We start from the raw sequence: 14,989 nt of genomic DNA, 5'->3' as shown, positions 1-14,989 counted from the left end.
TGAGATTTAAGTATCATCAAACAAAGAATTCAACTAATTCTTCAAGTCTTTCACCCCCCTTAAGTTGATTTTCCGAAAACAAAAGAATATGTGTCTTTCTATCTTTAAAGGAGATTCCAAAAAACCAATTTTTACGTCTGTAACTTCTTTGGTATTTAATATATATGTAAAAGTATCCTCATAAAAAGGCTTCAAATCTTTCTTTACCTCTTCCCCCCCCCACCTACCCCTCCCGTAAGTGGATTATCCGAAAACAAAAAATACGTGTTTATTTATTTTTAAAGAAAATTCAAAATACAAATTTTCATGTCTGTAACTTCTTCAGTTTTTGAGATACAAGCGTCCTTATGAAAAGAGCCTCCGGGGCTCAGACGGTAGCACGTCGCCCTTTCACCGCTGGGTTCCGTGGTTCAAATCCCGGTCACTCCATTTGAGATTTGTGCTGGACAAAGCGGAGGCGGGACAGGTTTTTCTCCGGGTTCTGCGGTTTTCCCTGTCATCTTTCATTTCAGCAACACTCTCCACTACCATTTCATTTCATCTGTCAGTCATTAATCATTGCCCCAGAGGAGTGTGGCAGGCTTCGGCAGATGGCACAATTCCTATCCTCGGCACAAGATCGGGGCTTCATTCATTTCCAGTCCTGACCCGGTCACTGACTGGAAAACAGGTTGTAGGTTTGCATTCTCTTCATCTATTTTCTCGTGATGCGCGCACATACATACATACATACATACATACACACATATACAGAGACAGACAGACAGACAGACAGACAGACAGACAGACAGATATGACGGAAAATTAAAAGTGCATATCCTTGTTACTGCGGACACGTCCGGTACAGAAATACCATTCTTTTTGAATACTGAGCAATGTAAAGACAAAACTCTTATTTTTAGGTTTCTGTTTCGGTCGTATCCACAGTAACAAGGAAATGCATTTTTTCATTTTCCGTCATGTCTTTATGTCCGTATGTACGCATATCGCGAGAAAATGGCTGAAGGGAATTTAATGAAAACATGTATCTACAGTCAGGGAATGAGGCACTATAATCTAGGCTATAAATAATTTTAATCATGCTGAGTGAAATGGTATTTTAGGGGGAAGCTTACAATGTAATTCTCAAATAACTATGTTATTAATGGTCCTATCGATAAATACTACATAAACAAAGTTATAAAAAATTCAATTTTTGACCATTTATGTCATACATTTTTACCGTACCGACTGTGATAACGGAGATATTAATGAATTTCGATTTTCGTTGCTAAGTCTGCATCAACGCCAAACCACGAGAAAATGGGTGATCAGAATTTAATGAAAATCGGTATGTGAAGTCAGAAAATAAGGCACTACAGTCCAGGCTATAAATAATTGTATTCACGTTGGACGAAATGGTAGTTCAGGGGAAAGCGCCTAAAATTATTTTTTAAATGCCTTTGTTATTGGTCCTATAGAAAAGAACGTCATAACAAAAGTGATAGGAAATACAACTCCCGATCTTTTATGTCTTATACAGCTTTACCGTTCCGACTATGAGAGAAGAATTCATGAATTTAGACTTTTGCTGCTAAGTCCGTAACAACGCCGATCATTATTAACTTGGAAATATTGTTCAATGGTGTTAACTGGCGATGGTTATTTTTCCTTGATTGTCTTAAGGTGTTAAACTGCGTGGTCATCGGTCCATATCGCCAAGGAAAATTGTGATTATAAAAATGAGAAAAATCGTAAAGGAACGATCGCTAGAAGAATACGACAAGAGAGAGTCATAAAAGAAGGAAGGACCGCCTTTACATTAGATGCCCTAATATCACAAATTCGGAAGAAAACTAAATGCGAAGGCCTACAATATCGAAAGTTTATAAAAAAATTTAACAATGAGAATACATTGACAATTGTTAAGATGTGATTTGTCTCTTCTTCTGCCACACATATCCGATAGATGGGGTTATATAACTTTGCACATGCTGTACGATAGACCTGTCCACAACGGGTACTGCAGCTAGTGCTTCTCTATATATTCAAATGTTTTATTTTGAAAATACTTGATCCCATAATAGGTTTGATTTAAAGATTCGAATTTTCGAAAATCCGTACGCGCTGTTTAAGCTTGTCTAGTTCATGTTTATTCCGTTGTGGTGGACGGAAGGGAGATTTGAAACCCTTTGAACCCACTTCCTATATGTACCGCCTCGAGGTGCATGAGAAGTAGATTGTGTCAGAAAAACAAACCCCATGGCACTACAGCCCTTGAGGGCCTTGGCCTACCAAGCGACCGCTGCTTAGCCTGAAGGCTTGCAGATTACAAGGTGTCGTGTGGTCAACACGTCGAATCAACTCGGCCGTTATTCTTGGTTTTCTAGACCGGGGTCGCTATCTCACCGTCAGATAGCTCCTCAATTCTAATCACGTAGGCTGAATAGACCTCGAACCAGTCCTCGGATCCAGGTAAAACTCCCTGACCTGGCCGGGAATAGAACCTGGGGCCTCCGGGTAAGAGGCAGGCACGCTACCCTTACACCATGGGTTGGCCTACATTGTGTCAGTCTGTGCTATATTTCAGCAGGACAGGAGCATTTTAATGTGAAGGAATTAGAACATTTGATTATCATTGTGTGTTAGCATAAGAACATCACACAGGACTTCGTAAGTTTAACAACTAGAGCTCCGCCTCTGTGGTGTAGGGGTTACTGTGATTAGCTGCCGCTCCCCCCCCCCCCCCCGGAGGCTCGGGTTCGATTTCCGGCTCTGCCACAAAATGTGAAAAGTGTTACGAGGGCTGGAACGAGGTCCACTCAGCCTTGGGAGGTCAACTGAGTAAAGGGGGTTCGATTCACACCTCAGCCATCCTGGAAGTGGTTTTCCGTGGTTTCCCACTTCTCCTCCAGGCAAATGCCGGGATGGTACCTAACTTAAGGCCACGGCCGCTTCCTTCCCTCTTCCTTGTCTATCCCTTCCAATCTTCCCATCCCCTCGCAAGGGCCCTGTTCAGCATAGCAGGTGAGGTCACCTGGGCGAGGTACTGGTCATCCTACCCAGTTGTATACCCGACCCAGAGTCTGAAGCTCCAGGACACTGCCCTTGAGGCGTTAAAGGTGGGATCCCTAGCTGAGTCCGAGGGGAAAACCAACCTTGGAGGATAAACAGATAAAGAAGAAGAACAACAACTAGAGACCGGATTTTGAAGGGAAAATTTGTCATAGAAAAAGGACAATAAAAAGAGGAAGTTGTCCGCAAAAAGTATTTGAAAAGAGGACTAATAATAATTAATAATAATTTCGTGTGGCTATTGCTAGTCGGGTGCAGCCCTTGTAAGGCAGACCCTCCGACGAGTGTGGGTGGCATCTGCCATGTGCAGGTAACTGCGTGTTATTGTGAAAAAGGGACTATGCTCCCTCAAGAACGCGCCATTTTAACTAAAAATACATTTCAGCAAATTCGTGGATACGCATGGTCCACACGAGCTTACAGTTAACACATCACAACATACGGAAATTGTTGTATTTGATTACGTTCAACTTTTTAATGTGTATAAAAGTCGGATTCTACTTCTCTGAATGAAGGACCTCCTTAAAAACAGAAGATGACATCTCAACATCAACTAATAATTGAGTTTTACCCTGTACTCTAAATCAGCACACTCTGATTTTTAATCTCTGGATACTTTGCTAAATTTTGCTTCAGTTTGTCTTTGGCAAATCCATCCAACATGCTGTTCACTTCTTCTCTCACACTCCACTGGGTCTCCGTGAGCAATGTTTCCTCTTCAAGACTCACTATGGCACCGGGCAGAAATTTGAGTACCGGTACAGTTCTGTTTCCACATGTGGATGCCTCAATAAAGCCTTGCCCGTGCTACACTACGGATTATTAAAAAAATCACAAAGGCGTAACCTCGCTAAAAATTCTCACTTAGAAAAATAAGACACGAAATCCCATCTGGTGATGAAGGGAAACTACTACGGCAACTGCAGACCTCTGATCTGTCTGTGGTGTGTTCTATTGGGAGTTTTAACCATCGTCTTCTTGAGTTCGGATACGAAGGAGTTTGCTGCCTGATATTCAGCTCTGACTGCTTTGCATACCCTCTGTAATATGTGAGCAGCACTGGTTACGTGATGGAGACCGAGATATAGAGTTCCGAGTATCCAAATGCTGAGGCCATGTATAGTGCCTGTTCAATAAAGTTAGTAATATTTTCTTGTTCATTAATTCTTGTAGGCCAAAGCTTGCAGGAACAGTCATTAAAATCGTGCATGGCAAATGTTTGAAATGAATACATTGCACACAACATTGGCGTTGATGCTCTCCCGACATGCGGCATCCAAGGAGATTCAGGACAACTCTCAAGACAATATCGGGTATTTCATCAAAAGTAAATAAGCGGGGTGGTCTCCTATTACCTCTTAACGTTTATCAACTTCGCTTCCGAGTATAGGATGCAAGTAATTCTTTCACATAGTGCTTTCATCTGGGACAGATCTTTCTGTGTATTTTTCGAAGCAATTCCTCATTGAAGGCATATTTACTTTATGAAGGAATAAAGCAGCTGTAAGATCGGGGAAGGTACGTTTGTTGTTGTACTCTTCTGCCTTTTGCAAATATGTCTATATGAATGGCTGTGTCAAATGTTTCCCACGAAGTGCTTTATTTCTTCTGATGCCTTATATATCGAAGATGTTGAACTATTCTGTCTTCTAACCTGCATATTTCCATCTATCTTAATAATGACGCCACCGAGCTCGATAGCTGCAGTCGCTTAAGTGCGGCCAGTATCCAGTATTCGGGAGATAGTGGGTTCGAACCCCACTGTCGGCATCCCTAAAGATGGTTTTCCGTGGTTTCCCATTTTCACACCAGGCAAATGCTGGGGCTGTACCTTAACTAAGGCCACGGACGCTTCCTTCCCATTCCTAGGCCTTTCCATTCCCATCGTCGCCATAAGACGTATCTGTGTCGGTGCGACGTAAAACAAATAGCAAAAAGAAAAAAGAAATGACGCCACACTAGACCAGCGGATAATCTTACCCTACATTGAAACAGCTCACTACATTCCGTAGCTGGCTAGTATATGGAACAACCTTTCCCATTTTACTTAACATTGGCTGTCAGTAGCGGCGATTAGGACTTAGAAGTGGGAGAGCACGAAAATTTATAGACAGCAAGAAGTACCCGGATATAAGAGCTATAGCAGAGGGACCAGGGGGGGGGGGGGACAAAAAAATTTAAAAAAATGCTACAAAATGGTAAATTTTTAAATGCTCGCTGAGCGAATTTCGATAGAGACGTAAAGGTTGAGTCCACCAATTTCAGTGCGGTAATAGTGCTATACAATAATACTTACACCAAAGGGATAATAATCACACATGTATCACGATTAAATAGTTCAGCGTGATTATACATTTAAAATGTCATTTAGTATTTGACTACACAGTAACAAAGTAACAGACACATTGAGTGAGAATGCGCACGGCAAGCGTGTGAATCATACCTCAGTGTCCATGACCTCGGCAAAAAGTAGACCCTTGCATCCGGGAGATAGTAGGTTCGAATCCCACTATCGGCAGCCCTGAAAATGGTTTTCCGTGGTTTCCCATTTTCACACCAGGCAAATACTGGGGCTGTACCTTAATTAAGGCCACGACCGATTCCTTCCAACTCCTAGGCCTTTCCTATCCCATCGTCGCCATAAGACCTATCTGTGTCGGTGCGACGTAAAGCCCCTAGCAAAAAAAAAAGAAAGTAGACCCCTGCTACCCTTCCTCACAGCTCATACTACACGCTGCTGCGCCAGTCTCCGCTACTTGCTGTGGCGCTGTATGAATCGGTTAGCCGCAAAGAACGATATTTCGTGCGTATTTTTCTAAATAATGAAAGAAATTTAAGGAAGGAATTAGCTGAAAAAACAAGAGGGATTGTAAAAATTGTTTTTCTATAATTTCTATTTTCAGGCGATTTTTAAAATAATACTTACGAAACTTAAAAATAAGTCAGGTGTCTAAAATAAAAAAATCTCTACAAAGTGGAGGGGCAACTGCCCCTCCCCCCCCAATAATCGCCGCTGCTGGCTGTCACGGCATAAAGTTAAGGCTGTTCATAAATTAGTTCACATAAAAGTCTAAAACTTCTGTGACGCATCCGGGAGACAGTAGGTTCGAATCCCACTGTCGGCAGCCCTGAAGATGGTTTTCCGTGGTTTCCCATTTTCACACCAGGCAAATGCTGGGGCTGTACCTTAATTAAGGCCACGGCCGCTTCCTTCCAACTCCTAGGCCTTTCCTATCCCATCGTCGCTATAAGACCTATCTGTGTCGGTGCGACGTAAAGCCCCTAGCAAAAAAAAAAAAAAAAAAAAAAAAAAAAAAAAAAAAAACAAAAAAAAACAACAACAACAACAACTTCTGTGCTTCTGAAGAGAACTGATTGGTGCAACATGTGATACAAGTCTCACTGGAAGTGTTCAATTGCGATTACGATTGTCTTTCACGAACAAATATTTCCGCGAGGTCTATAGCGTATGTGACAAGTAAATGCGCATGCGCGAAAGCTTTCTCCGAGCTCTCTTTAAGTGTCAGCTATCCTAGGCACAAATCGTCAATTTTCGTGAGTTATATTTAAATACTCACCACCCGATAGAGCAACAAAAACATTTCTTTAATTCCGATAGGAAATAGAGAAACCAAAAAATACCGATATTTATCATAAGACACTAGCAAGATACCCGTGCTTCGCTACGGTATTATACTGAAATTTAGAACTGAATGCTTATCTATATATACAAAATAACTTGTCCTGACTGACTGACTGACTGACTGACTGATTCATCATCGCCGAGCCTAAACTATTGGACATAAAGAAATGAAATTTTGGGGATACATTCATATTAAGATGTAGGCGCTCGCTAAGAGAGGATTTTTGGATATACCGTCGCTAAGGGGGTGAAAAGGGGGGTGAAATTTTAAAATGAGTGTATCTATATCTCAAAACTGTAAAAGTGTACAGATGTAAAAATTGGTATTTAGAATCTTCTTTAAAAATAAGGAAACACGCATATTTTGTTTTCAGAAAATCCCAATAGGAGGGGAGAAAAAGGGTGAAATAGGGGTTGAATGCCTTTGATCAGGATACCGGTACTTATATCTCAGAAACTGAAGATATTATAGACCTAAAAATTAGTACTTTTGATCTATTTTAAAAATTAAGGAACACTTATTTTTTGTTTTTCGAAAATCCAATTAATGGGAGGGTGAAAAGGGGGGTGAATTTTTAAAATGAGCGTATCTATATCTCAAAACTTTGAAAGTTTACAGATGTAAAAATTGGTATTTGGAATCTTCATTAAAAATAAAGAAACACGTATTTTTTTGTTTTTGGAAAATCCCAATAAGAGGGGTGAAAATGGGTGAAAAAGGGGTTGAATGCCTTTAATGAGGATACTTATATCTCAGAACCTGAAGATATTACAAACCTGAAAATTGGTGTCTGGGATCTCTTTTAAAAATAAAGAAACACGTATTTTTTGTTTTTGGAAAATCCAATTAATGGGAAGTGAAAAGGGGGTGAATTTTTAAAATGCGTGTATCTATATCTCAAAACTTTTAATGTTTATAGATGTAAAAATTGGTATTTAGAATCTCCTTTAAAAATAAAGAAACACGTATTTTTTGTTTTCGGAAAATCCCAGTAGGAAGGGTGGAAAAGGGTGAAAAAAGGGTTGAATGCCTTTAATGAGGCTACTTATATTTCAGAACCTGAAGATATTACAGACCTGAAAATCGGTGTTTGGGATCTACTTTAAAAATAAAGTACAGGTTTTTTTTCGTTTTTGGAAAATCCAAATAATGCGGGGTGAAAAGGAGGGTGAATTTTTAAAATGAGTGTATCTACATCTTAAAACTTTAAAAGTTTACAGTTGTAAAAATAGGTATTTAGAATCTCCTTTAAAAATAAAGAAACATGTATTTTTCGTTTTCGGAAAATCCCAATAGGAGGGGTGAAACAGGGGTTGAATGCCTTTAATGAGGATGCTTAAATCTCAGAAACTGAAGATATTACAGACCTGAAAATTGGTATTTGGGATCTCCTTTAAAAATAAAGAAATTTTTTTTGCGTTAGGAAAATCCAAATAGTGGGGCGGGGGTTGGATTTCAAAAATGAGTGTATCTACATCTCAAAACTTTAAAAGTCTGCACATGTTGATATTTAGAATCTGCTTTAAAAATAAAGGAACACTTTTTTTTCTTCTGTAAATCCCAATAAGAAGGGTTAAAAGTGTGAATAATGGGTTGAATGCCTTTAATGAGGATACATATATCTCAGAAACGGAAGATATTACAGAACTGAAAATTTGTATATGGGATCTCCTTTAAAAAAGAAGCACGCATTTCTTTTTATTTTTGGAAAATCCAATTAATGGCTGTTAAACAGGAGTGACATATTGGGGTGAATTTTTTGAAAGACTACATCTACAGAATATATGAGAAACGTGAAACGTTACAGACGTAAAAAGTGGTATTTGGAATCTCCTGTAAATGTAAAGGAACATAGGTGATTTGTTTTTCGAAACTCGTTTTAAGGGGAACTAAAAAGGGGGTGAAATTTTAAAATGAGAATTTATACAGTATATCTCAAAAAACTTCACATGTTACAGAAGTGAAAATGGTATTTTTATCTCTGTTAGAAATAAAGAAACGTGTATTTTTAGTTTTCGGAAATACCATTTGGGTGGACGGGTGACCGAAAATTGTGTTGAATTCTTTTAATTAGGCTACTGTTATCTCAAAAATGAAGATGTTAAGACGTGAAATTTGATATTTGGAATCTGCTTTAAAAGGAAAGAAACACCTATTCTCGGAAAATCCAATGAATGGGGGGGGGGGGGAGGGTGAAAGAATTTAAAATTAATGGACTTACTTGTATGAGAATACTTACATCTAATAAAAACTAAAATTGTTAGAGCCTACAGACGTGAAAATTGGTATATGATTCTCCTTTAAAAACAAAGAAAAACCCTTTTTGGGGGGAATCATCTTGGGGGGCGGGAGTGAAAAGTAATTGAATTCCTTTCATGAGGACACATAAATCAAAATTACTTAGTGGCGGGGGGGGGGGGGGGGGGAGGAGTGTGAAAGTGAAAAAAGTGAATTATTTTTATCTCAAAACTGAAGGTAATAAACGTGAACATTTGTGTTTGGAATCTCCTTTAAACATAAAGAATCACGCCTCCCTTTATTTTTTTTTGGGGGGGGGGGTACATAAACTTAACGGCGGTGGGGTGTAAAAGGAGGTGAGACCAATTGATTTCACTGTTCGTAATGTATTTATAAGGAGCTTCCGTTGCTCAGGCGGCAGCGCGCCGGCCTCTCACAGCTGGGTTCCGTGGTTCAAATCCCGGTCTCTCCATATGACATTCGTGCTGGTCAAACGGAGGCGTGACAGGTTTTTCTCCGGGTACTCCGGTTTTCCCCGTCATCATTCATTCCAGCAACACTGTCCAATATAATTTCATTTCATTTGTCATGCATTAATCATTGCCCCAGAGGAGTGCGACAGGTTTCGGCAGCCGGCACAATTCCTATTGTCGCCGCTAGATGGGGGCTTTATTCATTCCATTCCTGACCCTGTCGAATGACTGGAAACAGTCTATAGATTTTCGATGTACTTATTCTGATCATAAACCGATCATTTTTAATCTTTCCTGTGTTTGTTTTCAAGAGCCATCTTTTCCTTCGGAGAACGTTCTTAGATTACAGTAGATTCTCCTGGCATATAAAAATTAAAACGCATTTGAAATAAACGATAGGAATGAGATTGACCGTCCAATTGTTCACCACTATAATAAGGTCAATAATGCACGGAAGTATGTCATTCGTATCGCCAGAAATCCCGCAAACTTGCCTACGCGCGACAATGGTGCTGTCACATTCTTAACAATGACAATGGCAGCAGATGTAATTTACCGCCAAGTAGCGGTCTTGCATCTTGCTGTGGGGTCCAGAACATATAATAATAATAATAATAATAATAATAATAATAATAATAATAATAATAATAATAATAATAATAATAATAATAATAATAATAATTTCTTGGACCGTCGTTAAAATGTGCAGACCGCGCTGGAAATGTGTCCTGGATGGATAATGACTACGAATGCAGTCCGGCCGCGGGTTCAGTACCGCCAAGGCACCCAAGACGACACGACGCCGAATCTCCTCAAGGATTTGATCCATATTTAAAATGCTTATAGGAAAAGTTGGCAAAGATTTAGGGATCCAACTGACCGGGTGGAATACCCGGACGTAGTCCGGGAAATACGAAATTGATTGCTCGAAAGAAAGATTGAAAATGGGAGGAACTTCGCCGTAATCTTTCAGAAAACGAGTCAGATCGCAAATTTTGGCGGATTCTCTCAGAACACGAGTCAGATCGCGAAGTTCGGCGGATTTATATAACACGTAAAGCATCCAATTATAAATTTTAGTATAATACATCTGCTGCCATTTTCATTGTTGACAATGTGACAAGCACCATTGTCGCGCGTAGGCAAGTGTGCGGGGTATCTGGCGATACGAATGACATACTTCCGTGCATTATTGACCTTATTATAGACGTGAACAATTTGACGCTCAATCTCATTCCTATCGTTTATTTCAAACGTGTTTAAATTTTTATTTCTATGCCAGGAGAGTCTACTGTAATTTAAGAACCTTCTCCGAAGGAAAAGATGGCTGTTGAAAACGAACCCAGGAAAGATTAAAAATGATCGGTTTATGATCAAAATAAGTACATCGGAAATCTACAGCCTGTTTTCAGTCATTCGACAGGGTCAGGAATGGAATTAATAAAGCCCCATCTAGCGGCGACAATAGGAATTGTGCCGGCTGCTGAAGCACTCCTCTGGGGCAATGATCGATTAATGACAAATGAAATGAAATATTAGACAGTGTTGCTGGAATGAATGAATGATGACAGGGAAAACCGGAGTGTCCGGAGAAAAACCTGTCCCGCCTCCGTTTTTTCCAGCGAATGTCACATGGAGTGACCGGGATTTGAACCACTGAACCCAGCTGTGATAGGCCGACGCGCTGCCGCCTGAGCAACGGAGGCTTCTCATAAGTACATTATGAACAGTAAAATCAATTGGTCTCACCTCCTTTTACACCCCACCGCCATTAAATATATTTGCCACCCCCCAAAAAAAAAAATAATTAAAAGAAGGCGTGTTTCTTTACGTTTAAAGGAGATTCCAAACACCAATGTTCACGTCTATTACCTTCAGTTTTGAGATATAATTATCCCCATAAAAAGAATTCACTTTCTTTCACTTCCTCTCACACTCCTCCCCCCACCACCACCCAAGTGAATTTTCTGGCAAAAACTATTTGTTTCTTTAATAGTAAAGGATCTTCTAAATACCAATTATCACGACTCTAACTTCTTCAGTTTTTGATTTATGTGTCTTCATGAAAGGAATTCAATTCATTTTCACTCGCGGCCCCCCCCCCAAGATGGTTTCCCCCACAAAACGCGTTTTTCTTCGTTTTTAAAGGAGATTCAAATACCATTTTTCACGTCCGTAAAAACTTTAGTTTTTATTAGGTGTATGTATTCTCATACAATTAAGTCAATTAATTTTTCAATTCTTTCACCACCCCCAACCACCCCCACTTCATTGGATTTTTCGAGAATACGTGTTTCTTTACTTTAAAAGCAGATTCCAAATATCAAATTTCACATCTGTAACATCTTCATTTTTGAGATATCAGTGGCCTTATTAAAAGAATTCCACACCATTTTCAGTTACCTTTACCACCCTCTCCACCCAAGTTGTATTTCCGAAAACTAAAAAGACACGTTTCTTTATTTTTAATAGAGGTAATAAAATACCATTTTTCACTTCTGTTACCGGTACATGTTAAGTTTTTTGAGATATACTGTACAAAATCTCATTTTAAAATGTCACCCCTTTTTAGTTCTCCTTTAAGTGGAGTTTCCAAAAACAAATCACCTATGTTTCTTTACATTTACAGGAGATTCCAAATACCTACTGTTTACGTCTGTAACATTTTACGTTTCTCAGATATACTCTAGATATAGTCCTTCAACAAATTCACCCTAATTTGTCACTCCTGTTTAACCATTATTAATTGGATTTTCCAATTTTTATTGTTAAAGGAGATCCCTTATACAAATTTTCAGTTCTGTAATATTTTCAGTTTCTGAGGTATCTGTATCCTCATTAAAGGCATTCAACCCATTCTTCACCCTTTTACACCCCTCCTATTTGGATTTACAGAAAACAAAAAAGTACGTGTTCCTTTAGTTTTGAAGGAGATTCTAAATACCAATTTTTACATCTGTAAACTTTAAAAGTTTTGAGATATAGATACACTCATTGTAAAAATTCACCCCCTTTTCACCCCCCATTAATTGGGTTTTCCAAAACAAAAAATACGTGTTTCTTTATTTTTAAAGGAGACCCAAACACCAATTTTCAGGTCTGTAATATCTTCAGGTTCTGAAATATAAGTAGCCTCATTAAAGGCATTCAACACTTTTTCACCCTTGTCGACCCTTCCTATTGGGATTTTCCTAAAACAAAAATATACGTGTTTCTTTATTTTATAGGAGATTCTAAATACCAATTTTTACATCTATAAATTTAAAAATTTTGAGATATAGATACACTCATTTTAAAAATTCATCCCCTTTTCACACATCCCTCCCCCATTAATTGGGTTTTCCAAAAACAAAAAAAATATGTGTTTCTTTATTTATAAAGGAGATCCCAAACACCAATTTTCAGGTCTGCAATATCTTCAGTTTCTGAGATATAAGTATCCTATTTAAAGGCATTCAACCCCTTTTTCACCCCTCCTATTGGGATTTTCTGAAAACAAAAAAGGCGTGTTTCCTTATTTTTAAAGAAGATTCTAAATACCAATTTTTACATGTGTAAACTTTTAACGTTTTGAGATATAGATACACTCATTTTAAAATTTCACCCCCCTTTTCACCCCTTATCGACGGAATATACAAAAATCCTCTCTTAGCGAGCACCTACATCTTAATATGAATATATCCCCAAAATTTCATTTCTTTATGTCCAGTATTTTTGGCTCGGCGATGATGAATCAGTCAGTCAGTCAGTCAGTCAGGACAAGTTATTTTTATATATAGATTTTAATTTGACTCAGAACGTTAAAAATTTGTCGTAAAAAAGAATTAGATAATTTTTTGCAATATTAATGCCCAAAGTAAGAAATTTCGTAGGCACAATTCGTCAATTTTAGTGCGTAAAAAAATTAAGTATTATCCGCCCGATGAAGCAACAAAACGTTTCTTCTTAAATTTCGATGGGCTTCTCATATCTGTAGGAATTAGAGAAATCAAAAGACGAACTATACATAGGCTGAGATATTCTATGTAGTCGGATGGATGTGAACCGGGACATTCTTCCATGGATGTCAAATTGAAAAGATGAACAGTGGCTTGATATTGAATTAAAGAATTGTAACAGGGCAGTGAATTAATAAGCCAGTGGAGCTTTGGAATATGATAAGAGGATATCAGTTGAAATGCTATTATTTACCAAGATGTATTTTCAGGGAGACGCATTGTCTCGCCTTGAGTTTGTTGACAAGAAGTGATCTGCGGCCACCCATTATTAGGTGCGGTTGTGCGTTGTATGATTTATGATTTTAGAAAGAGGGAGCGCTAGTAATCCTTTGTTAGGAAGGAAACTGCCAAGTTTATTGTTCAAGCCTGTCCACTATGACTGAATGTTTGGGGTTTCGCATAAACCGGATTACATTTAAAGGATTCCTTTAACTCGTTCATGTTCATTTCTATAAATAAATTAAATAACTGGAACGCCAGTATTATTATTGATTTGTTAACCTTATGAATAATTGATAGGGAGTTTTTAGAGACCGGTTTGTCGATGGCATCTTGGTGATCATCGGTTCGATCTCCAAGGCAGACCATGGATTTTCCTTGTCACACAATATCTTTTTACGTTACACAGCCAGTTGCATGCGTATATTTGTTTATAGTTTGTTTTAAAATATGTGTACATATTTTTTTAATATGCTCCTTGAGTTGTGTTTAATTTTTTTTTGATTGGATTCCTAAAACGGGTTCTGTCTCGTAATTTGTAATCGGATTCATTGTGATGTGGGTTCGATTTCTGGACCCGACATCAGTCAAATTGTATTTTGATGATTATGATTTTATCCACTAGTGTTCACTTATTCTTTTGTTTACAATTATGTATTTTGCTGTATTCACCGACTCTGATAACTCATGCAGTTGTGCAGAAGGAATTCGGATCACCGCTCATGCTGAGTTAATGAAATCCTCCGTTGTGTTTCAGGATCTCTGCCGAGCTCGAATGGCTAATAAGGCACAACAGGAGAAGTCTGAACCCATTCACGTGGGACAAACCAGGATCGCTAGTTTATCGCGAGAGTCAGAGGGCTCGAACAACAGTCCATCCTCAAGATCCAGCACTTCGTCTTGGTAAGTCTGTCTCATTCTTCATTTACCGCATGCAACATGGAAAGAAGCAGGCCTTGTAGATTCACTCTAAGTAAATATATTTGAAGGGCCAGGGGAGAAAAGTTTCATGGACAATTGTCTTGAGGGTATTAAATTTTAACCTTTAAAACCAAAAGAATTTCTTAACAATTTTGTCATCTTTTGTTGATTTTTCGCCTGTTGGTCTTAAATCTCCAATAAACACTAGAAAATATTTTAAGCGTAATATTGATTTATTTTCTAGAACAAAGTACAAAAATTACTGGCAAGAAACTGTCCATAAAATCTGCTTCTGCTAATATCATTTTTGTGCAAAGAAAGAAGAAGAACAGATTTTCTGCTCCAGTTAACGCAGTACGTGAATGAAAGAGTGGGTGGCACTGGGAAATATTCCAATATTACAATCTCGATCAACATAGAAAACTTTCTGGCAAATCTCAAG

The 14,989-nt window shown here is 38.5% G+C and overlaps 1 protein-coding gene across 1 annotated transcript in view; it reads left to right on the top strand.

Moving 5' to 3' along the window:
* Nucleotides 1-14,989, top strand: part of IA-2 (tyrosine phosphatase IA-2) — a 965,150-nt gene that overhangs the window by 716,841 nt on the left and 233,320 nt on the right. The window contains exon 17 of the mRNA XM_067142075.2: nt 14,384-14,529. Coding sequence (XP_066998176.2) covers nt 14,384-14,529 — 146 coding nt within the window. The remainder of the gene's footprint in view (nt 1-14,383; nt 14,530-14,989) is intronic.

This window comes from Anabrus simplex, chromosome 2, assembly GCF_040414725.1.
Source record: "Anabrus simplex isolate iqAnaSimp1 chromosome 2, ASM4041472v1, whole genome shotgun sequence".
NCBI lineage: Eukaryota > Metazoa > Arthropoda > Insecta > Orthoptera > Tettigoniidae > Anabrus > Anabrus simplex.
Note: the sequence above shows the minus strand (reverse complement) of the source record. Positions and strands in the feature narration are given on the sequence as shown.